Genomic DNA, 22,684 nt, shown 5'->3' on the forward strand with positions numbered 1-22,684 from the left:
CTCTCCCTGGGCAGAAGAAAAAGCCTTGGGACCCCAGCTAGCCAAGTGCTAAGGGTCGGGCAGGGGGATAGCGCCAACAAGCTTGCAAACTCTACCACCTCAAACCACTGGCAACAGCTCACTGCCCCTGGTGGGGGACAGCCTGACCTTAAGAAGCAATGTGTTACATGTTGGCCATAATGGATTTGACAAGCGGGTCAGAAACAAATTAAAATGAATGAAGAAATGTATACGTGACAACCAGTGTAATAATGGAGATCATGCTGTTCATGGGCTGCCGTGGGATGGAAATGCAAATGGAGCCCCTTCCCCCCTGCCCCCGGAGATGAGGCAGGCCTTCCTGGGCCTGAGGGAGGTAGGGAGAGGATTCAGCTGTCCAGAGCCCCAGAGAGCTCCCCTTGTTCCAATGGCTTTGAGAAGGAAGCTGGACCAAGTGTGAAACTGTCAACTGTTCATCCCACCCAATCCCAGTCCCTGCAAACCCATGATTTCCACTCACCTGATTTCTGATCTGGCAGTGCATGAGGTCCCTCTTCACCTGGAGGGCTTCAAATGCAGCCTTCTGAATATCACTCTGAAAAAATAGAGCATGCAAGTTCAGGAGAGCACACCTGGCCAGTTGGGGAACATGTTCCAACCGGAATAATATCAGGCCCCATTGGTGTGGGCCTTGAGAAATAGCCTAAAGATTTACTCCAGTTGCCACAAACCTTGCCTACTTGTAGACATTTTCTTTTTTCAATTTTTTAAAAATTGATTTTCACAAAATTAAAAAACGCACTAAGAAACAGACAAACATAAATTATAACCTTATTAAAACCAATCTTCTTAACATTGTTAAGTGACTTCCTTGTATCCCCCTAGTTGAATTTCAATGGATATCATTTTAATGGTTTTCCAAATCAAAGTTCTTAAAATCTTAACTTAATCACCTAACATCAGTCTTTCTTCCCAATTCAGCACTAAACATAAATAAGTAATGTGAGGAATTATTAAATCCTAAGCCTAACTGGTAATTGCAAGCTTTTTCCAATTAATTTAACTTAATGTATTTAACTAAGTAGTCATTAAATTTCGTCCATTCTTCCTGGTACTCCTCCTCATTCTGGTTGCGGACTCTTCCGGTCAGGTTGGCTAGCTCCGAAAAGTCCATCATCTTCATCTGCCATTCTTCCACAGTTCGTGGTTCTTGCGTTTTCCACTTCTTAGCTAGCAATATTCGAGCAGCAGTTGTGCCATAAAAAAATAATTTAACATCTTTCTTGGGCAATTCCAAACCTGTTATTCCAAGAAGAAAGGCCTCTGGTTTCTTTATAAATGTATATTTCAACATTTTTTTCAATTCATTATAAATCTTTTCCCAGAAGTCCACCACATGTGATAAAAAGTTCCTTCTTTTTCTTTACATTTCCAACATAGGTTATCACAGTTATGATAAATCTTTGCTAGTTTAACAGGGGTCAAATACCATCTATACATCATTTTCATTATATTTTCCTTTAACATTGTACATGCAGTGAACCTAACGCCTTTCTTCCACAATCTTTCCCAATCCTCAAACATTATGTTATGTCCTACATCTCTTGCCCAATCTATCATTACTGATTTAACTTGTTCATCCTTTGTATGCCACTCCAACAGTAACTTACACATTTTAGACAGATTTTTAACTTTAGAGTCCAACAACTCTGTCTCCAACTTAGATTTTTCAAAAGCAAAACCATTTTTCTTATCTAGTTTATACAATTCATTAATCTGGTGATAATGTAACCAATTTAACTTATCTTTAACTTGATCAAATGGTTTTAGTTTGTATCCTTTATTTTCCTCCAATAATAAATCTGAATCTCTCAACCATTTGATTTCCATGTTTAACTTTTTCTGGGCCTTCGCCTCCATTGGTGAGAGCCATCTGGGCATCTTCCTTTCTAAAAGATCTTTGTATTTTATCCAAACATTGTACAACGATTTTCTAATTACATGATTTTTAAATGCATTATGGGCCTTTACCTTATCATACCATAAATATGCATGCCGTCCAAACACATTGTCGAATCCCTCCAAATGTAATACATCAGTATCTTCTAGTTGTATCCATTCTTTAATCCAGCAAAGCGCTGCTGCTTCAAAATAGATTTTCAAATCTGGCAGGGAAAATCCCCCTCTTTCTTTAGAATCCGTAAGTAATTTGTACTTATAGACATTTTCAAGCGCAACTCCTATCAGTCCCAACCATAATGGCTTCATAGGAGGCAATTCATAAATTGAAATCATTATGTACAGAACAGGAGAGAAAACACTGTGTATATAAGCCAAAACAGTGGTGGGCTGTGATGAAAAGGGGCAAGGGAACTCTTTTGAGAATGCTTCCCCAGATCTTCCTGTTTCTGGCGGTGGGAAATGGCTGACTCCCACACGACCGGACCCCAGCTGTGCTGGTAATTCAGGGCTGATATGGGGGTAATTAGTCCTGACAGCCTCCCCAGGGTAGGGGAGGACTGCTTCGTAGACCCGCGGTTTGTCCAAGATTGCCGACCTGCATCAAGGTGCAGGCGGCAGGACACTGGGTCACAGAGCACGGAATAGCTGGCACTCCTTCGATGTCATTCTCATACCCGGGAACATCTTTTTGGGAAAATTAATAGATTTGGACAATAAACAGACACGGACTGGATTGAAGAAGCTTGAGAAGTGTACAGTTCCTGGGGGTTAAGTTTGGACTTCAAAGAGATTCTCATCATGGTGTTTGGATTAGGTTTGGTATGTTTTTATTCTCTCTACTTAACAATTATAATTGATTTTTTATGCCAAGCCTCATTAAGAACTTAAATAATAATAAAAAAGAGTACAGATGGACTTTTATTTATAATTAGGCATTTAACCGCTCAGCCTCATTTGGGACTTGAGGGATTTGACGGAGATGCAGGACGAGACAAGATGGCTCCCACTATATATGACGCAGCATGAAAAATTATATTTTTTCCTTTCTTTGAGACAAGCAGGAGTTGTGTGCTGATTGACTTTGTGATGAAGCCAGATAACAACTTGGGACAATATACAGTGCAGCTGTTTGCAGAAGTTTTTTATATTCATTATGAGTGAAAGAGAAGGCTAAGGGAAGTCTAGCAGCCCCCCCCTCTAGGGCCCGGAGGGGGAAGAGTGCGGTCTCCAAAGGCTGATCGATCGCCAAATGACTGATATTGTGGAACACAGTTTAATATTGCAAACAGTTATGCCTAATAACTTAATTTGGAAGGTTCTGCTTTAATAAAGCTCAAAAGGAAGGTTTGGACAATTAATGAGTTGCTGCGCCATCAAAGATAACAGATTTGGACAACATCCCGGAATTGGAACGGAATCAAAGGAAGCTGAGCTGATAAAGCCACTTCCGGGACCTGGCAAGGAGGTGGGGTTGCGGGCTTCACGCCCACTCCACATGCGCCGGGGCTGGGTTGCAGCCCCCGCGAGAACGAGGGAATCCCGGCCGCATCGTCCGCCCAGCCAGCCAATTGGGTGGCTGGGGGGGGGGGTGACCTGCCCTATTTAGGGCCGGCACGACCGGGGCTCGCCCTCTTTTCGCCGCGCCAGCCATCACGTTTTTGGAGGTTTGTATTAGGTTCTTTTGTGCTCAATTTTTCCTAGGTCGCGTGTTGCAGGGTCGCGGCTTCCCTTGAGGAACTTTAATTCTGAAGATTTGTCTACGCTTCGCTCCGGTGACCATCACCTGTGGATTGCTTGCCGCCGGTTCCTACTGCATCCGGGAGAGCTGCAGCAGCAGCGGTTCCCTTAAGCCCGCTCGTCAGCTGAGCTTGCTGGACGCAGTTCGCGTATCCACGCCGCCTCCTCATTTGTGATTTCTTCGGCCTTTGGAAAGACGTGGAGAACCCGACTGATCAGGTTCTGTTGCTGGGGGTTTTAAAACTTTAATCACAAATCACGGTGCTTCGGGGCACCGCCTGGGCTCGTGCTGCGTAAGGAGGGAGGCTTCAGGGGCGCGTCTTGCGTGTTGTTTCGGCGGGTTTTGCATTTGGGGGTTTTGTGCTTTGGCGGCTGTTTTCCGCTTATTACTTTGATTTTGACTCCGCTCGTGCGCTGAAGCTAGGCGACGGGCTGTGCTGTTGCCGGGCTACGGGCCCGCCCACGGCCACTTTCTAAAGCGGCCACGTGGTTTCGGGGTGACCTCCATCTTGCTAGAGGCAACTCACGTAAAGAAGTATTTCCTTGGCCAGCCCTTTATAGCAGGCAGCAGCACAACGGACAGCTGTAACGCTTCCCTGCTTATATAGTCTCCAGGCAGCAGTGCCTCCGAGATCCCTTTGTTCATGCCGGTTTAATAGTAGCGCTCCGTTTTCCGCCCACGTGGCCTCACAGCAGCCGCCATCTTGCTATAGTCATCTGGACGTGGGAAGGGTTTCTCCGTAACCCCTCTTTTAGGGTGTTAATAACGCTTCCTTAGCAATAACGCATCTCAGCGGAGCGCGTTCTTTGGGCATTTAATGCAAGCAGCTGCTGCCTCCGTGAACCGGATCGCTTTGTTGTTCGCTTCCCCAACCCTTCCAAAGTTTTTTCTAGGTTTCTGCCTTTTAAATCTTGATTGCCTTATTCTCGGATCCTGCCGTTTAAAACCGGATTACCTTTGTGTTAACCCCCCCCCCCCGGTTGTATAAATACTATTCCTTTCGCTAATATTAGGCAAAGGCTGGCCATTTTAATAAGGTAGCTCCCTTTTTCGGGAGTTAAATTTATTTAAGTTAAATAAATTCATCGCATTAAAAAATAATAAATAAATAAATAAAACAAAAAAATAAACAGCAATACCTAAGGCTTAATTAGATAGCACAAAGGCAACAAAGACCTTCAGTATTTACTTCATTGCATTAAATAAGCAGCACCTAGTAAGGCAATAGAGACTTCAATAAATAATTCATTCAGTGGATTTCAATTAAAGTCCTTAAGGGATTTAGGGGGCCTTTTTGCCAAGTCTGTCATAAGATAAGGGGAATTTATAGGAACTAGTACATGCTGTTTAGGGATTCTTTCTTTTGATCTCCTTTATATTTCTTACTTGTGGTTTGTAAAGGGCATTTCCCCTGTGGTTTGATTTAAACCTTGATTGATTCTTATGGTTCATGGCTGCCTTTTTGGTCTTTATTTACGCGTTTCTGTGCTAATAATTCATTGGTTAATTTCAATTAAGGTGCTCCACAGAGTCTGGGAGCTTCTCATCTTAATAAATATAAAACAATATAACTCTCTCCTTCTGGTATTTCAATTAAATTGCATTCCTTCCCTCCCAGACCTTCGGGTTCCACCTAATAGTTTTACTTTATAGTTTCATCTTATAGCTTTGGCCCATAGCTCCTTGCTTACAGGAAGTACTCTTCTATTACTTTTGATCAGAATCCATAGGCATTCCTGCAGGGATTGACAATTTTGTGAGCATTTTGTATTAAAATACAACTGATTGAGGATTGCGTAGGAATCCTTGGCTTTCTTTCGAATTGCCAGTGCTGACATTGCTGAACTACTGCTGCATGACTTGCATCTTGCGCATAGAATTCTAAACCAGTTGGTGTTGATTTTACTGAACTAGGTTATTAAGGGTACCGAATTATAATTATGTCTGCTCAAGAAAATCAGCAGAACTCCGCTGTTTGGGGGGGGGGGCAGAAGTGAACCAGGAGGGGTCTCAGGCCTTGGTAATGCCATGTAACCCATAGGCATTTGCCCAGTTCTTCACTGCTTTTGAGGCGTTTTATAGGCAATGCAAGCCTGCAGGCCAGGTGGCGGTGGCGCAGGTGGTGCTCACGCAATATTGCATCCCGGATACACCCCCTAGCGATTTGGACCACCCCAGCACCTCTGCGGCCAGCGCGGCAGCGCTGAGGGCAAGCAATGACTCAACAGACCGGCCCAATACGCGATCACAGTCCTCCAGTTCAGGCAAGTCAAAAGGGGGTCAGAAGGGTGGCAAGAAGGGCAAGGCAAGTACTCAGGGCTCTAATACCACTAACCCACAAAAGGACGTAAGTCTCCCTAGTGTTTTTCAGAACCCACCACCGCAAGCGGCACCAGCTGAGGGCGCCTCAGGCTCCTCTTTGGACGAGGTAGCGCAGGGGCAGCAAGACGCGCAGGTGCACAAGCACCGCTGGATGGCCAATCAGGGAAGAGGAAAGAAAAGAGGAAGCATACATCAAAGAAGAGCAAGAAGAGTAAGCGGTCTGAATCGGAGGATGAATCAGGTACCTCTTCATCAGACTCAGATAGCGATACTCCTATGGAGGAGTACTGGGGCTACGGGGAGGATAGTTCAGGTCTTCCTCTGTGGGTGCATGAAAGGAGGGCTAATTCATACCGCAAGTCTTTTAATGGTTCCTTGGAATGGAAGGACGGTGCACTAGTTCCGGATGTAAAAACATCCACAAACCTGTCTACCGATTTTATTCTTGGGAATCACTTATCCCAAAGAAAGAGAACTAAGATACTTAACGGTGACTTTATTTACATATTTACGTTGTTACCACCAGCTAAGATGACCGGTAAAGGGGAAAAGAAGCGTAGCTATGGGAAGCGAAGGTACACCCAGGGCCGAACGTAATTTTGAAAATTGGCTGGACGGGTTCTAGGTGTTCATGGGCGTGGTCACCGCAGCTTATTCCAAACGTGTGATGCATCTAATTGCTTACCTGGCCCATGTTAGGAGGGCGCGAGAATTGGCGGGGGAGACCACGGCACTAAATTATGATCAAGATTTCCGCAGAAACGCTTCTCTGTTATCTTCTACGCGTTGGGACTTGAGGGACCAAAACTATTGGTCGGAGCACGTTGGTCCCTATGTAGAAAAGAAGTCCCAGGAATCATAAAAATCCTGGAAGACCAATGCGAAACAGGGTTTGTGTGCGGCCTATCTGTAAGTATAGCCACGAGTGCGAGAGATGCCTCAGAAACCACCCAGACACTGCCTGCATCAAAGAGAGGCAGCCCTTTTGGGGCGGGAGACCCCCTCCAATTCAGGTGACCCACCAAATCAAAAATCAGTAAGGGAGATGCCTGAGGTCGCGCAAAGGAAAATTTGTAAGGGAATTAAAGCAGGGAGGATAGCTGGCCCCTTTTCTGTCCCTCCCATAGAGGGTCTCCATATATCCCCTTTAAGCATCGTCCCTAAAAAAGCACCCGGCGAGTTTCGCATGATTCACAACCTATCCTACCCAAAAGGAGGGTCCGTCAATGATGCGATACCCCAGGAACTTTGCTCCGTGAGGTATGCCTCCTTTGACCAAGTGGTTAAACTGATTCGCAAATTTGGAAACGGTGCGCTGCTGGCTAAATGTGACATTGAGTCTGCCTTCAGACTCCTGCCAGTACACCTGGAAGATTTCCAGTGGCTGGGTTGCAAATTTGAGGGGGCTTATTTCATGGACAAGGCAATGCCCATGGGTTGCTCAGTGGCCTGTGCAGCCTTTGAGGCATTCAGTACCTTCCTGGACTGGGCGCTTCGCTTTAGAACAGGCTCTGAGGGCAATACGCAACGGCAGCGGCCAGGATATTGCTAGCACAGAACTGGAAAACACCTAATATCCCAACTATTAGAGAATGGCAAATTAAGTTATTTGAATATATAGAACTAGCAATGATGACACAGAAGATCAGGCATCAAAAAAACGTAAAATTTATTAATGACTGGAATAAATTTATTACATACATAGAAACAAACTTAGGAAACATTAAAATCACAGTAGGAGTAATATAAAACCTGCGATGTATACACAAAGGTTATAAAAAGGATACCGCAGAAGATAATGAGAAGATATAGCTCAAACCGTGATGGAGGGAAGTAAGTTTAGCGTTATGCTATGAATTAATGTTTTTCTATGTTATTAATTTATGTATTTCTGTTTTGGTGTTGTTTTTTGGTATGTTCGTGGTTGTGTTTTAGGTTATGTTGTGCTTCTTTCAAAAAACAACAACAACAACAGCTTAATAAAAAGAATTTTTTTTTTTTTAAAAAAGAACAGGCTCTGAGGGTGTCAAACTATTTGGACGACTTTATCCTCGTAGCTTATAGTAGACATAAGTGCTCGGAACTTCTTGAAGCCTTCACATCTTTAGTGGGGGAGTTGGGCGTACCTCTAGCCGCAGACAAAATGGAGGGCCCAGCTACAACTATGGTTTACTTGGGTATTAAATTGGACACTGTCTCCCAGACCTCTAAACTGCCCAGAGAAAAATTGATTGTGCTCAGTGACCTTATTCGACAACTCCTCCCCCTAAGAAAAGTTACCCTCAGGCAGATTCAGTCACTGTTAGGCCATTTAAATTTTGCTTGCCGTGTGGTTTCCCCTGGCCGCCCATTCTGCGGCCGCCTCGTGAGGCTGTCAGCAGGTCTGCGATCCCCTCATCACAGGGTTCGCCTATCAAAAGAGGTAAAATCCGATCTGGAAGTCTGGTTGAAGGGGGGCCACTAGGGGGCGCATTGGAAGATGGCCGACAATACCATCTCTCCAACCCACACGGGGTAATTAAGAGGCTGTTATGGGAGTAGGCAGCCTCCCTTGTTGCCCCAAGGAAATGGGGAACACTTCCCTTTCCTGCTGTGCCCATAAATCACCTCCTAATTCAAAAGAAGGGGGTGAGGGCCCTAGGCAGAATGCCCCCGTGTGGACCTTGGCTCTCCTGGACGCTGTCTCTGATCGCGCACTAGTTGCAGCAATTTGGAATAATTAATTACAAAGGAAGCAAATGCACATATTTCAAGTGAAGAAGGGGAGTGAAGTCTGCTAATTTAAGTGACCTCTGCGAAAGAAGACGACAGGCTGGAGAAACAGGAATATTTTACGATAAAGATACACCAAAGGCAGGGTATGTTGACAACGGGGCTGAATGGGGGGGGGGGACCTTTTTTACTTTCCTTCTATGTGATTTACAAGAACCCCTCCTCATTAGAATCGTTGGTTGAACTGACCCAAGCAGGATGATTAAGGTCTGTGTGGAGATAAACTTTAACCAAAAGTATGCTTTATGGAGACCGCAATTAATTCGGAGTCGCCATCGTGCCAAAGGATTTATAGCCGGGAGGAAGAATGGACTTGTTTTCAGACTGCATTCCTAGTGAATCTCCTCAGAGGTTTTGAGAAAGGAGGCAGATTGGTGAAGATTAATGACTCTAAGACTGCTTTGATGTATGGAAGTGATGTTATATGGAAAACGTCTGGATATGGCTACTGGATTAAAAAAAAAAATATCCACGCAGGATTACAAACTGTTCTAACCAGCTTGCAGAGACTATCAGAGGTCACAAAGAGAAAGGAAAAATATATGAAAATAACAACAAGAGATGTGGAAAAATAATAAGAAAGGACTGGATAGTACTGTGAACATCATAAGGTTAGATTTGTGGACATTAAAACAGCAGTAAGACGCAAGAAGTTGATTGGATCCCTTCGGAACTTGAAATATGGGTACCCCCAACAAAAATTTAAAATTCGGCTGCGTAATTTGGAATTTATGTAATTTGGTTTGATTTGATGTGATTGGTCGGTTAATAAAAAATTATTCTTAATGGAAGTCTGGTTGAAGTTTTTGGAAAGTTATAACGGAATTTCCTTGTGGCAGGATAACATGTTGCTGCAAGTTGACTTTCAGGTGCACTCAGATGCTTCAGGCTCTCTTGGGTTCGGTGTTTACTTCAGGGGGCAATGGTGTGCCCAGCGCTGGCCCGCAGCCTGGCAAGGGGGCCCCATAACCAGAGATTTAACTTTCCTGGAATTCTTCCCGATCGTAGTGGCGGTGCACTTGTGGTCTAAGGAATTTAGTAACCATAGGGTATGCTTTCACACCGACAACCAGGCAGTAGTATCAGTCCTTTCCAAGCAGGCCACCCGGTCACCAAGGGTGGGTGCCCTTCTTCGTTCCTTCGTTCTCTTGTGCTTAGAGCCCAATATCCACTTTTCCGCCAAATTTGTGCCTGGTGTTAACAATGACATTGCAGATGCCCTATCTCGTTTTCAGATGGACCGCTTCCGCTCGTTAGCACCGGACGCACACCAGCTTCCTCAGCCTTTCCCGGAGCACCTATGGAGCCTTGGGAACTAGAAGTGATGCAGGGAGTATTAGCCTCGGTGGCGCCTTCCACTTTAAGATCGTATAATGGAGCTAGAATCAATTCCCCTCCTGTCAAGTCTGAGGTTCTTGCCTACTTAGTGCACCTGAGACGCTTGGGCCGCACCCCTAAAACCCTCAACTTGCAGGCGGCGGCAATATCATTCTTTTGCAAGGCAGTTTATTCCTCTGACCCATGCACCGACTTTGTTGTGCGGAAGGCCTTGGAGGGCTGGCGCAGGCTGCTGCCCCCCAGCTGCGATAAGAGAAGGCTAATATCATTTGACATCCTTTACCAGATTCATAAAAAGTTGAGAACTGTTTGCTTGTCTAAGTACGAGGCCTGCTTATTCTCAGCGGCATATTCCATCACCTTTTTTGGTGCACTTCGTGTTGGGGAGGTGGTATATGAAGGGGGTCAACGAGGTTCTTCCCGAGGTTTGCTATTAAGCGATGTCACGCTATCATGGGAGGATCTAGTCTTGAGGATACGCAGTTCCAAAACAGACCAGTACGGGAGGGGGGCTTTAGTTTGGCTCTTGGCAACTGGAAAAACAGGCACAAGCCCATGCCCGGTTAAGAATACTAGGCGCTTCTTGTTTATGAGGACTAATTCAGCAGGGCCACTATTGATTCATGCAGATGGCTCACCCCTGACGTGGCATCAGTTCACTCGTGTCATGTGCTTAACAGTTGCAGCATGCGGCTTCCGCCCCGCGGATTTCGCGGCGCACTCTTTTCGGATAGGAGCAGCCACCACGGCAATGCACCTGGGCCTGACTGCCGAGAGGATTAAGGACCTAGGCTGCTGGAAATCGGATGCTTATAAGGTCTATGTTAGAAAAAAATTATGACTACTTACCTGGGGTTACCTGACCTTGGCCTGTTGTTTCAATTTTCTTGCAGGAACTATGAGGGCGCGCATCTGGATAATCGGGCACAGCATTGTGCATTGGGCAAGGGTCCGCGACATCAATTCCGGTCTCGGGCCGCACCTTAACTTACCTTCAGACATCAATATATCCTGGATCTCCTGGAGGGGAATGCGCTGGGCTGAAATGTTGCCCACAATTAGGGCCAGAGCGGCAGTGGAGGGCCCCACAGATGCTTTAGTAATCCAATTAGGTGAAAATGATCTAGCTTACCAAAAGGCAGTCGATTTGATGTGGCATATTTTTAGCAACTTTGAGGAACTAAAGGCCTCTTATCCAAACATCACCATTCTGTGGGCCTCGTTGATGGAGAGGCGGGTTTGGAGAGATAGCCAGTGCCCAATAGCCATAAATAGGGCTAGGAAAGCCTTGGATCAGGCGGTGGTGCGTAGAGTGACAGCCCTGGGTGGGAGGGTCATTGACCACCCTGGGATACGTTTCAACTGCGAGGCCCTCTACCGGTTTGATGGCGTGCATCTTTCAGATGTGGGAGATGACATTTGGCTGACTGATATAGCAAAGGGGATCAGGGATTGGTTTCAGGCATGAGGGTATTGGCGCCGAGTGGTTGCTCGAGTGGCGGTTAGGCATTGGTAAGGAGGGGTTAAGAGGATGTGGGGGGGAGGAAACGCCATCACCTCCCCCCAAAAAGCGAAGAGTGGTCCGATAAAGGACTCCGGGGGCGTGGCCCTGTCCGAAGCCTATGGAGGTGTGGGCCTAAGGCACGCCCCGAGTGGTGACCCGGGGGAGCTCCTAGTTGACGTGTCTCAGCAGGACTCCCTCTTTATGGTGTTAACCCTTCCGGAGGCGGCGCCAACGGCAATGGCGGTCTCCTTCTAGCTCAGAGGGGGAAGCTCTGCGGAAATCAGGTCTGTCCGCTACGGCGAAGCGAAGACCCTTGCAAAAATCACAGGCAGGAGAAGCCTGTGACCGTGGGACTCGGCGGGCACCGGTAGCGCCCCCCGGATTAGCAAAGGAACCCTGTAAGGGGCTCCGGAGCGCAACGGGAGTCTGGCGCGGTGCTGAGAGTCAATCGCTCTTTCCGTGGGGTGAAGCCACACAGCTGTTGCCAGAGAGCGCTGACCTTTTTCCTGTGACAATTTGGCTGTAAAACAACTACCCGTGAGTAGGTGAAGTTTAAGAATTGAGACTTAAAGGAGCAAAAAAAGGATAAATTTGGCACTGAAGCGGGAAGGTGTAAACAGGAAGTCCGCCTTCCGTTTCTGTATACAGTTCAAAGCAAAGACTCTTTAAGCTAAAACCTAGAGAGTGGTGTTTTAAAAGCTCCAAATCCGAACATCAAAGTAAAAGAACTCCCCCCCCCCCCAGGTTACAGGAGGGGGGGAGAGGGAAAAGTGACAACTACCTAACTCCTGGGAACGGACTGCCAGGTCCACTAGAATTGTTGCACTGAGAGTCGCACTATTTATAGACATTGTAACTTTTTAATGGTTAACTCTGCAAAGGAGATACTTGTTGAAGGTCTTCTCTGGATTTGAAACTGTTGCTTGCTTTCTGGAGGGGGACTTTGGAAAGTTGGAAAAGACTCTTTATTGTAACTTTAATGACTGTTACAGTGTCCCCCTAGAGGAACATTGAAATTGCACACCCAGCTGGGGGATTTTTCCACTCTTGACTTTGGGGATTTTCCACGGCAAGATTTGACCGTGGGATTGACCTTGATTCTCAGACAAAAGTGTAATGACTGAAAGGATAACAAGATCGGGCAAGACTAGAGTTCAGCAGCCCAGCGCAGTTTCCCAGCAACGTAGATCATCTGTTCCCGGCCCTCCTGTATCACAGGGGGAAGATTTTGCACAAGCTGGGTCAAAGGAAATGGCTTCAGAAGGGGATTTTACTTCAGTGTTAAATAAAATTTATGAAAAATTGGAAGGCCTAAGCAAACAAGTTACTGAACAATCAACTAAAATAGACCGGAATACTGCCAGCATTAACAATTTGGGACAGAAGGTGAATTCTAATACAGAATCTATTGAAAAATTGCTGGAAGAATCTGTGTCTAATCGGAAAATAGCTGAGGAAGCAAAAGAAAAAGCAGTGGCTGTAGAGGAAGAAATAAAACCGATACGCAAGCAGATTGGGGACCATCAGTCACTTTTGTCTATGATTGAACTGAGGGAGAAACAGACCAATCTGAGGATCAGGGCAGTACCGGAACTTGAAAAAGATAACCTAAGTGACTACCTTACTTAGGAATGTGAAAAATTTTGGAATTTTGGTGGAGCAAGACTTTAAGATAGTAAGTGCGTTTAGACTTGGAAGAGGAGGGAGAAAAAACAGGGTGAGAGACTGTTTGGTTAAGGCTGTTTGGTTACCCTCCGATCGAAAGAAGAGAGAGACAAAATACTGAGTGCGCACTTCCAGAAGACTTTGGAAATCAACGATTCAAGAGTGGAGATTTTTAAGGACATTCCAAAACATCTATTGGATCTTAGAACCAACTACGGAGATTTGGTGGCCCTACTGAGAAGAAACAGAATTGTTTTCAGGTGGGAATTCCCCCAGGGACTATCTTTTACCTTTAAAGGGAAAAAGTTCAAAATAAGATCAGTGGAAGACAAGGAAAAATTCTTGAGAGACCACGAAGAAGACCTGCAAAAAGAAGTTGTAGTAGAGCCAAGAGCCTTAAAACCAGGAGTACTAGACATAGTACCACCACCTTTGGGATCGGATAAACTAGAAAAAGTAATACCACCGTCAGAAGAAGAGGAACGTTTGGGAGCAGTTGGAGGAAAATAGAATAACTACGCCATATCTCTGCAATTGTTAAGTTGGAACATTCATGGATTTAACTCCCCGGAGAAGAGGAAAAAAGTCTTTCATTTATTGAAAAAGGAACAATTGGACTTAATTTGTTTACAGGAAACACATGTGATTAGGCTACACAGGAAAGTATTGATTAATAAAAGATCGGACAAGGTTAAAAAGAGAGGAGTTGTCATTTATGCTAAAGAGAGCCTATCACCGAAATTTGTTTTTAAAGATGAACAAGGAAGATTTGTGGCAATTGAAATTCAATCACAAGGAGAAAAATTTTTGATTGTAGGAGTTTACGCACCAAATGAGGGGAAATCTGAATTCTTTAAGAAATTGCATGAGGCATTGTTAGACTATATGGACTACAACATTATTATGATGGGAGATATGAACGGAGTGGTATCTACAAATATGGACAAGTCGCAGAGACAGCTTGTAACTAAAGATGGCAGACTACCAAAAACTTTTTTTGAATTGACTGACAATATGGACTTAATTGACATATGGAGAACTAAGAACCCCCTTGGAAGAGAGGGAACATTTTTCTCTGAAGCCAAAATGACATGGACAAGAATTGACCAAATATGGATAACTAGAGGACTGTCACCTAAGACACGAAAAGTGGAAATTTGCCCAAAAACTTGCTCCGACCATAATGCAGTGAAGATGGAGATGAAACTAACACCAATCGGTTCCTTCAGATGGAGGATGAATGACACCTTATTTAGCGATCAAGAGGTTACCAAGAAGGCCCAAAAAATCTTGAGAGACTATTTTGAGATAAATTTGAATACCATGGTTGAAAAAAGAGTAATCTGGGATGCAAGCAAAGCGGTCATGAGAGGGTTTCTGATTCAACAGAATGCAATAAAAAAGAGAATTCAAAATGAGAAAAAAGATAAAATCTTGGAAAAAATAAAAGAAGGAGAGAAGAAACTAAGAGCGAAACCAAAGTCTCAAGAGATTCTGAGAGAAATAAAGCTACATCAAATACAATATATGAAAATGATAAATCAGGAAGTAGAATGGAAAATTAAGCAGATGAGACAAAAGACATTTGAATCGGCAAATAAATGCGGGAAACTGCTAGCTTGGCAGATGAAAAAAAGACAAAAATTAAGCACTATCACAAATCTGGATGTGGAAGGAAAGAACATACAGAATCCATTGGAGATTAGAAAGTGCTTCCAGAGATATTTTAAACAACTATATACACAAGGGCCACAGAAAGAGACTGTTATAGACCAATTTTTAAGAACAAATGGACTACAAAAAATCTCTCAAGAAAATAAGATAATGTTGAACCACAAAATTACAGAACAGGAGGTAGAAGGTGCCATTCAGAACATGCAGTTGGGTAAATCTCCAGGGCCGGATGGTCTAACCTCAAAATACTACAGATCTTTGAAAGACTGGTTAATTCAGCCACTAAAGGAGGTTTGTAATGAAATTTTGGAAGGGAAAAAGGCGCCAGAGTCATGGAAGGAAGCTTATATTACACTTATACCGAAAACTGAGTCTGAAAAGACACAACTTAAGAATTACCGCCCCATATCCCTGCTTAATGTGGATTACAAAAATTTTGCTGATATTTTGGCTAACAGATTAAAAAAAGGTATTAGTCGAAGAGATACATAAAGACCAAGCTGGCTTTCTCCCAGGCAGACATTTGTCTGACAACACGAGGAATATAATTAACATTTTGGAGAAGCTGCAAGTGAACATTAATACCAAAGCAGTTTTAATTTTTATAGATGCGGAAATAGCCTTTGATAATATTTCTTGGAATTTCATGAAGAAAAATCTTCAGGGAATGGGGGTGGGCCAAGGGTTTGAAAATGGTATAAGTGCAATTTATTCAGAACAAAAGGCTAAGTTAATAGTTAATAATGTGATGACAGAGGAATTTAAGATAGAGAAAGGGACACGACAAGGCTGCCCAATTTCCCCATTGCTTTTTATTTCGGTCCTGGAGGTTCTGCTGAATATGATTAGAAGGGACCGTCTGATTAAAGGTATTCAGGTTGGAGCCAAACAATACAAATTGAAAGCCTTTGCAGATGACCTAGTTTTGACGTTACAGGAGCCAGAATCTAGTACGAAAAGAGTATTAGAAATGATTCAAGAATTTGGTCATGTGGCAGGATTTAAGTTGAACAAGTCAAAAACTAAAGTGCTTGAGAAAAATTTTACACCAATTGAGAAAGAGAGGTTTCAGAAGGAGACAGGTTTAACATTAGTTAAGAAAGTAAAATATTTGGGGGTTAATATGACTGCTAAGAATTTAAATTTATTTAAAGATAACTATGAGAAATGTTGGACAGAAGTGAAAAAAGATTTGGAAATATGGTCAAATTTGAAGCTTTCCTTGTTGGGTCGAATTGCAGCTATAAAGATGAATGTATTGCCAAAAATGTTATTTTTGTTTCAGTCACTGCAAATTTTGGACAAGATGGACTGTTTCAAGAAGTGGCAGAAAGATATTTCTAGATTTGTCTGGCAGGGCAAGAAGCCCAGAATAAAATTTAAAATATTAACTGACGCAAAGGAAAGAGGTGGATTTGCCCTGCCAGACCTCAAACTTTACTATGAATCAGCAGCATTCTGCTGGTTGAAAGATTGGCTGCTTCTTGAGAACACAGACATTTTGGATATAGAAGGTTTCAATAATGTTTTTGGGTGGCATGCATATTTGTGGTACGACAAGGTCAAAGCACATAAAGCATTTAAAAACCATATTGTCAGGAAAGCATTGTTTAATGTCTGGATAAGATACAAAGAGTTATTGGAAAATAAAACCCCAAGGTGGCTGTCACCAATGGAAGTGAAGGCTCAGAAAAAGCTCAATATGGAGGCCAAATGGTCGAAATATTGGGAAATATTGGAACAAGATGGAGACAAATTGAAATTGCAGAGTTTTGAGAAATTAGAAGATAAAGTGCGAGACTGGCTTCATTATTATCAAATAAGAGAGGCCTACAATTTGGACAAAAAAATTGGTTTCCAGGTGGAAAAATCAAAATTGGAAACAGAACTGTTAGATCCCAAAACTAAGATACTTTCAAGAATGTATAACTTGCTGTTAAAATGGAATACGCAGGATGAAACGGTTAAATCAGCTATGATCAAATGGGCACAAGACATCGGTCATAATATTATGTTTGCTGACTGGGAACAGTTGTGGACCACCGGTATGAAATTTACGGCATGTAATGCCTTGAGAGAGAATATTATGAAAATGATATACAGGTGGTACATGACACCAGTCAAGCTTGCAAAAATATATCATTTGCCCGATAACAAATGCTGGAAATGTAAAGAAACTGAAGGTACATTCTTTCACCTTTGGTGGACGTGCCCAAGGATTAAGGCTTTCTGGGAGATGATCTATAACGAAATGAAAAAGGTATTTAAATATACCTTTTTGAAGAAACCAGAGGCCTTTCTCCTGGGCATAGTCGGCCAATTGGTGCTAAAGAAGGATAGAACTTTCTTTATGTACGCAACAACAGCAGCAAGAATTCTTATTGCAAAGTATTGGAAGACACAAGATTTACCCACCCTGGAAGAGTGGCAGATGAAGGTGATGGACTATATGGAATTGGCAGAAATGACAGGCAGAATCCGAGACCTAGGAGAAGAGTTGGTGGAAGAAGATTGGAAGAAATTTAAAGATTACCTGCAGAAACACTGTAAAATTAATGAATGTTAAAATGATGTTGGATTGAAAATAAGTGGCATTAGCAACAAAGTTAATAAGAATATGCCAAAATGAATTGATAATGGATGAAAATATAGAGTTATAAATTGTTAAGATATAGAGTTAAGATAAATGAAAGAGGGTAAGGATTTGCTGATTTGATTATGTAAATGGGAATACAAGAAGGGGAGGTGTGAGGAGGTCAAAGAATCAAGCAAATGAGTTTAAAGTTATGAAAAACGGATTTGTTTTTAATTTTTTCTTATTCTCTTTTTGTCTTTTGTAGGTTGTATGTTTATTTTTCTTTTCTTTTTTCATGTATTTTTGTATTCTTGTTTTTGTAAAACTTTAATAAATATTTATTAAAATAATAATAATAACCCTTCCCGGTCTTCAGCAAACGGGCTGGAGCCAGATAGTCGATAGGACCAATGCCTAAGCCAATGCCTCTCATTCCTGAAATCAATAAAGTTGTGGCCTAATTCGCCCATTTAACCTTAATTCTGGTGTCCTGTGTCTTTATTTCTCCCTGGTGGGGGGTGGGAACTCGCCACGCAAAAATATAGTTGGAAAAATATATATTAACAAAGCTGTATTCAGCGGATGAAAGTATATGATGTTTGACATGAATGAGAATCGTGATCCCAGGGACAAAGAACTATGAAGCGTTAAAATCGAGATGTGGAAAATATGGAAACAACAAGGAGAAGCAGGACTAAGATGTGGAGATATGTTTCAGAGATCCAGACTGTGGGGAGCTCTGAGAAATTAATAAATACAATTTGGACTATAATTTGATCTTTTTTATTTTAGTTTTTTATTTTAATTGAAGCATTATGATTGGATATTTAATTGGATGTTTTTTATTGGAAAATCAATAAAAATGAGTTTTGTTTTGTTTTGTTTTGTTTTGTTTGTTTTTAAAGAGAACACTTCCCACCCAGGAGTGCTCCAAGAGTAACCTGGGGCCAAAGCACAGAAAGAGCTAACAACTTAGCTAGATGGACTTGGTATGTATTGCAGGGGGTTGGAAAAAATGTCCTTTTGTGCCCCTTCCAACTCTATAACTCTGATTCTCCCCCTCCCCCCACCATACTTTGCTTTGGATCACCCTCTCCCATCCTGTATACAGAGGTGCCCTTTTTGCACCCATATCCAGCAAAATACCTCCTGTAGGATCTGCCTGATGGCTTTCTTCTGGTCCAACTCCTGCCAAGCTAGGATTTGCTGGAACTTCTGGTCCATCTTGGCTAGTCTACAAGAGAAAACATTCCAAGGGTTACCACCATTGCCTCTTGGGAGACAGAGGCAAACTGAGGGTGAGAGGCACTTTGGAAGACCTTTGGAGGCTGTCAGGACAGGAGCCACTAGTATCAGTACATTTGGAAAAAATCAAAGCCTGTCAGAGAACGGAACCAAACTAACTCCAGTGGGTTTAGGGAACAGAGCCAATATCCCAAGCGCGCGCTCTCTCTCTCTCTCTCTCTCTCTCTCTCTCTCTCTCTCTCTCTCTCTCTCTCTTTCCCCTCCACCTTTCTGGCTTACTCTAGCAGAGCCAGTGTGAGCATGGTGTTCTTGGGTTCTGGTACATGGGAATGGAGGGACCCCCCCACCCCCATGCACACCCCCATGTCACCATCTATTGTCAGACTTCCAATTGCTCTAAATGACAAGTGATGTCAGCTGATCAACAGTGGAATGGCATCATGGGCCAAATTAGACTCCCTGGATGTGGGGAGCAAGACTGACCCATGTGCCAGAGGTTTCCCACCCCTGCACTCACATAATCTATACGTTGCTGTGATTAACAAAACAGAGGTTCTATTTATGTGGCAAAAAAATTCAGCTTCCACCTTTGCCAGCTATTCCACTAAAAATGAAAGCCCACCATTTCCAAAGTGGCACTTACAGAGCTTTGAGACTGAACGTTCAGAAGGGCTTCGCTTGCAGAAGCTAAGTGATGCTGGTGTTGTTCTGCAGGCTGAGGGCATGTGGTGGCCAGTGTGCTCTTTGTTAATCCTGTGGCATAATTTCTACTGCTGCTACTGACAAGTCCGACAGACTGCGGCCCTCAGAATCAAAATGTCTAAGCAACTGGTTGCTCCGCCTTTCCAGCCAGAGCAGCTAGCGAGGTGAAAGCAGAAACATTTCACCTCATGTATAAAACCTTTATCTCGTTAATCACAGCAATACACACACACAAATAAAAACAACAGCATCACCTCCTTTTCTACAAGTACAGTGTTGTGGACAGAAAGTCAGCCTGTGGGAGAAGAATCGGGATCAAATCACCCCTCAGCCACAAGGCTTGCTGGGTGAGCCTGAGCCACTCACTCTCTCTCAGACAAACCCACCTCACAGGATTGTTGTGAGGATAAAAAGTGGAAGGAAAGCACATTATGCTTCTTGGATGAAAGGTTAGATTTAAATAATAATAATAATATGACCCCCTCCCCACAAAGCAGAGAAATGCCCCACTCTCTCTGGGAGTACCTGGAACATGTCTGGTTGACAAGATCTTGCCGGCGTGACTCGTAAGCCACCTGCAGGAGCTTGTTCTTATAGGTCTCGGCCAGCATCTGCAGCATGGCCGCTGTGGAGGAAATAAAATGCAGGACGTCAGGGCCCTGGAGTCTTCTCCTGAGCTTATAAGAGCCTGTTCAAAAACTGTCTCCTCCCGCACATTAGAAAAAAAATTTCCAGAGATCAGGAAGCAGCTCAGGAGGCTGGGGGGGGGGGTGTACAGGAGAGATCAAAGAGCAGAACTATGGGTAGGTAGGGAAGCATGGTTTCTGCTTCTTGGGAAGGAGTAACCAAAATGTCAGTGCCTTTGTTGTTGATGGGGGAAGAAATACAGAGTGCATAAATCTCAATGGTGAAAAACCCTGGAGAGTTTTTGGGGATTCGTGCAGAATTTTGTGGGCCGCGTTCTCACTTAAGATTGGATCGAAAGCATCCTAACAATCTCTTCCATGCACTAAGCCAGGGGTGGGGAACCTCAGGCCCCAGGGGGCTAAATGTAGCATCCCAGGTTTCTCTGTCTGGTCCCCAGAATCCTCTCCAAGACACAATGCCTTACGCTGGGCCTCTTCAAGGGCTTTTGCCTGGCTGAATTCTAAAAATACCTCGTTTGTCATGATGGAAGACAGAGAGGAGGCGTGTTTGTGCATGTAAAAAATAGGCTATGGTACAAATGGAAAAATTTACATTTGTTGTCCCACCCACTTTAGCTTCTGGCCCCACCCACCCTGGCATGTGGCCCCCAGATGGCTGCCCAGAAGAGAATGCAGCCCTTGAGTGGGAAAATATCCCACATTCTTTCTGTAGAAATCAACATAGCCAGGAGAAACAGTTCTATGCCTGGGGTGTAAAGGGTCCCACCCAGAACTCCCACAGCCACATTCACAGGCCACTTCCTTCCTGCGCAGCTGCTCCTCCTCCTCCTGAGCCATCAGCTGCTCCATCCGGATCCTGGCAGGGGAAAAGGGAGAGATTCAGCCACTGCATGCCCTTCCCTCAACTGTCAGCCAATGGCAAGGCCTGCCCTGCCTCTTTCATTGTTTAGATTAGACTGAAGGCTCATCAAACCTAGTGTTCCAGTTTCCAGCAGGGGGCAGCTGGAAGCCTCTGGGAAGCCTGGGCATGAAAGCAGCGGTCACCTCACATTTTTATGCCTAGCATGTGGAATTTTTCAATAGGATAAGACAAACTCTTGGATGAAAAGATGATAGGAACTGAGGAAGCCACCTTACGCCAAGTCAAACCATCGGTGCATCTAGCTCACCATTGCCTACACTGACTGACGACGACTCTCCAGGGTTTCTGAGAGGGAGCTTTTTCCAACCCCACCTAGAGATGCCAAGGATGGTACCTGGGACCTTCTGCATGTAAAACAGGTGTTCTACCACTGAGCTATGGCCTTTCCCCAGTGGCGATCAATGGCTACAAGCTACAATGGAGGCAGCATGCCTCTGAATGCCAGGTGCTGGGAACCAAGTGCAGAGAGTTGCTGGTGGTGGTCAGAAGATGCATCTGGTCAGTCACTGTGAGAACAAGATGCTGAACTAGACCGCCCATTGTCCTGACCCAGGCAACACTTTTTTATGTTCTCATGCAAAGGCATCATCCTCCCCACTCCTTACCCAGCCAAGAGCATCTGGGACACTCACCAGTCATTCTCCAGAGATTTGAGAATCTCAGAGCTCTGCTTTTGCCTAGAAAGAAAGCAAGGAGGGGGAAAAACGCCAGACAGCATTATTAGTCCTTGTTCAGTTCTAAGAGGAAGAGGGGAAGCTCATGCAACCACCTGTCAGTCCAGCATGGAGTGGAACCTATATAAAGTCCTATATAAACTCTCCACCTGAACAAAATCATGGCTGAAGCAACAGGATGAAGGATCTTGGTAAAAGATAGCAAGAGAAAAATTAATTCTGCTATGAAGGGTCTGGCGTTTTCAGACCATGACTCTTGGGATTTGCTTTCAAAGGAAAAATCCTGGACGAATTTTGGTAACATCAGGGATGTCCTGACAGGGCTATTCCTGTTTGACCTCTTAACTTGAGAGCTGAGAACCTCAGACCCAGGGGCTGAATTTGGCCCTCCAAGCCTCTCTGCCTGGTCTTTGGAACTCTCCCCAGCCAACCCCCTTGCCAGCCCTACTTAAATTCTTGAGTGTTTTTGTCTGGCTGGGATGTGCCCCTGAACTCTGATAATGCCTCTTGGTTGACTACATGGGAGGATAGACAGCTGTGTGAGAGAGTTCCAATATATAATTTGCATGTGATGCTCCACCTATTTTATCCTCTGGCCCCTGGAAACCTTCCCAGAAGGAAACATGATCCTTCAGTTAAATTTGTTCCCCAACCCTAACTGAGCTCCTTGTCTGGAGTCACACCATCAGATCTGAAAATCCAGCCCAGGTGTCTTTGAGCCTTGGTGCAATAAACCCAGCCTGGGAGTGAAAACAGTCAAGAGTTGCAAGCGTAGCTCCCTAGCTCCTGTGACTGTTGCTCAACACCACCTCTGACCTCTGGTTCTCTTCCAGCAGGTTTTTGATCCGGCTGGAGACCCCTTGCTCCATCTGCTTCAGCTGCTCCAACAGCTTCATGCATTCTTCTCCTAGGCACTCCTGGTGCCGGGTGTCGGAATCTCCGCTCGACCGAGCTGATAAAGCTCA

The 22,684-nt window shown here is 44.2% G+C and overlaps 1 protein-coding gene across 1 annotated transcript in view; it reads right to left on the reverse strand.

The window, feature by feature from the left end:
* Positions 1-22,642, reverse strand: part of LOC309361217 (E3 ubiquitin-protein ligase LRSAM1-like) — a gene marked incomplete at its 3' end in the record, with an annotated part of 42,848 nt that extends 20,206 nt beyond the window's left edge. The window contains exons 1-6 of the mRNA XM_081896148.1: positions 22,536-22,642; positions 21,678-21,722; positions 20,915-20,979; positions 20,002-20,101; positions 18,676-18,763; positions 500-574 (exon numbers count right to left, since the gene is read on the reverse strand). Coding sequence (XP_081752274.1) covers positions 500-574; positions 18,676-18,763; positions 20,002-20,101; positions 20,915-20,979; positions 21,678-21,722; positions 22,536-22,615 — 453 coding nt within the window. The 5' untranslated portion in view covers positions 22,616-22,642. The remainder of the gene's footprint in view (positions 1-499; positions 575-18,675; positions 18,764-20,001; positions 20,102-20,914; positions 20,980-21,677; positions 21,723-22,535) is intronic.
* Positions 22,643-22,684: the final 42 nt, after the last annotated feature.

This window comes from Podarcis melisellensis, assembly GCF_964234715.1.
Source record: "Podarcis melisellensis genome assembly, chromosome: W".
Classification (NCBI taxonomy): domain Eukaryota; kingdom Metazoa; phylum Chordata; class Lepidosauria; order Squamata; family Lacertidae; genus Podarcis; species Podarcis melisellensis.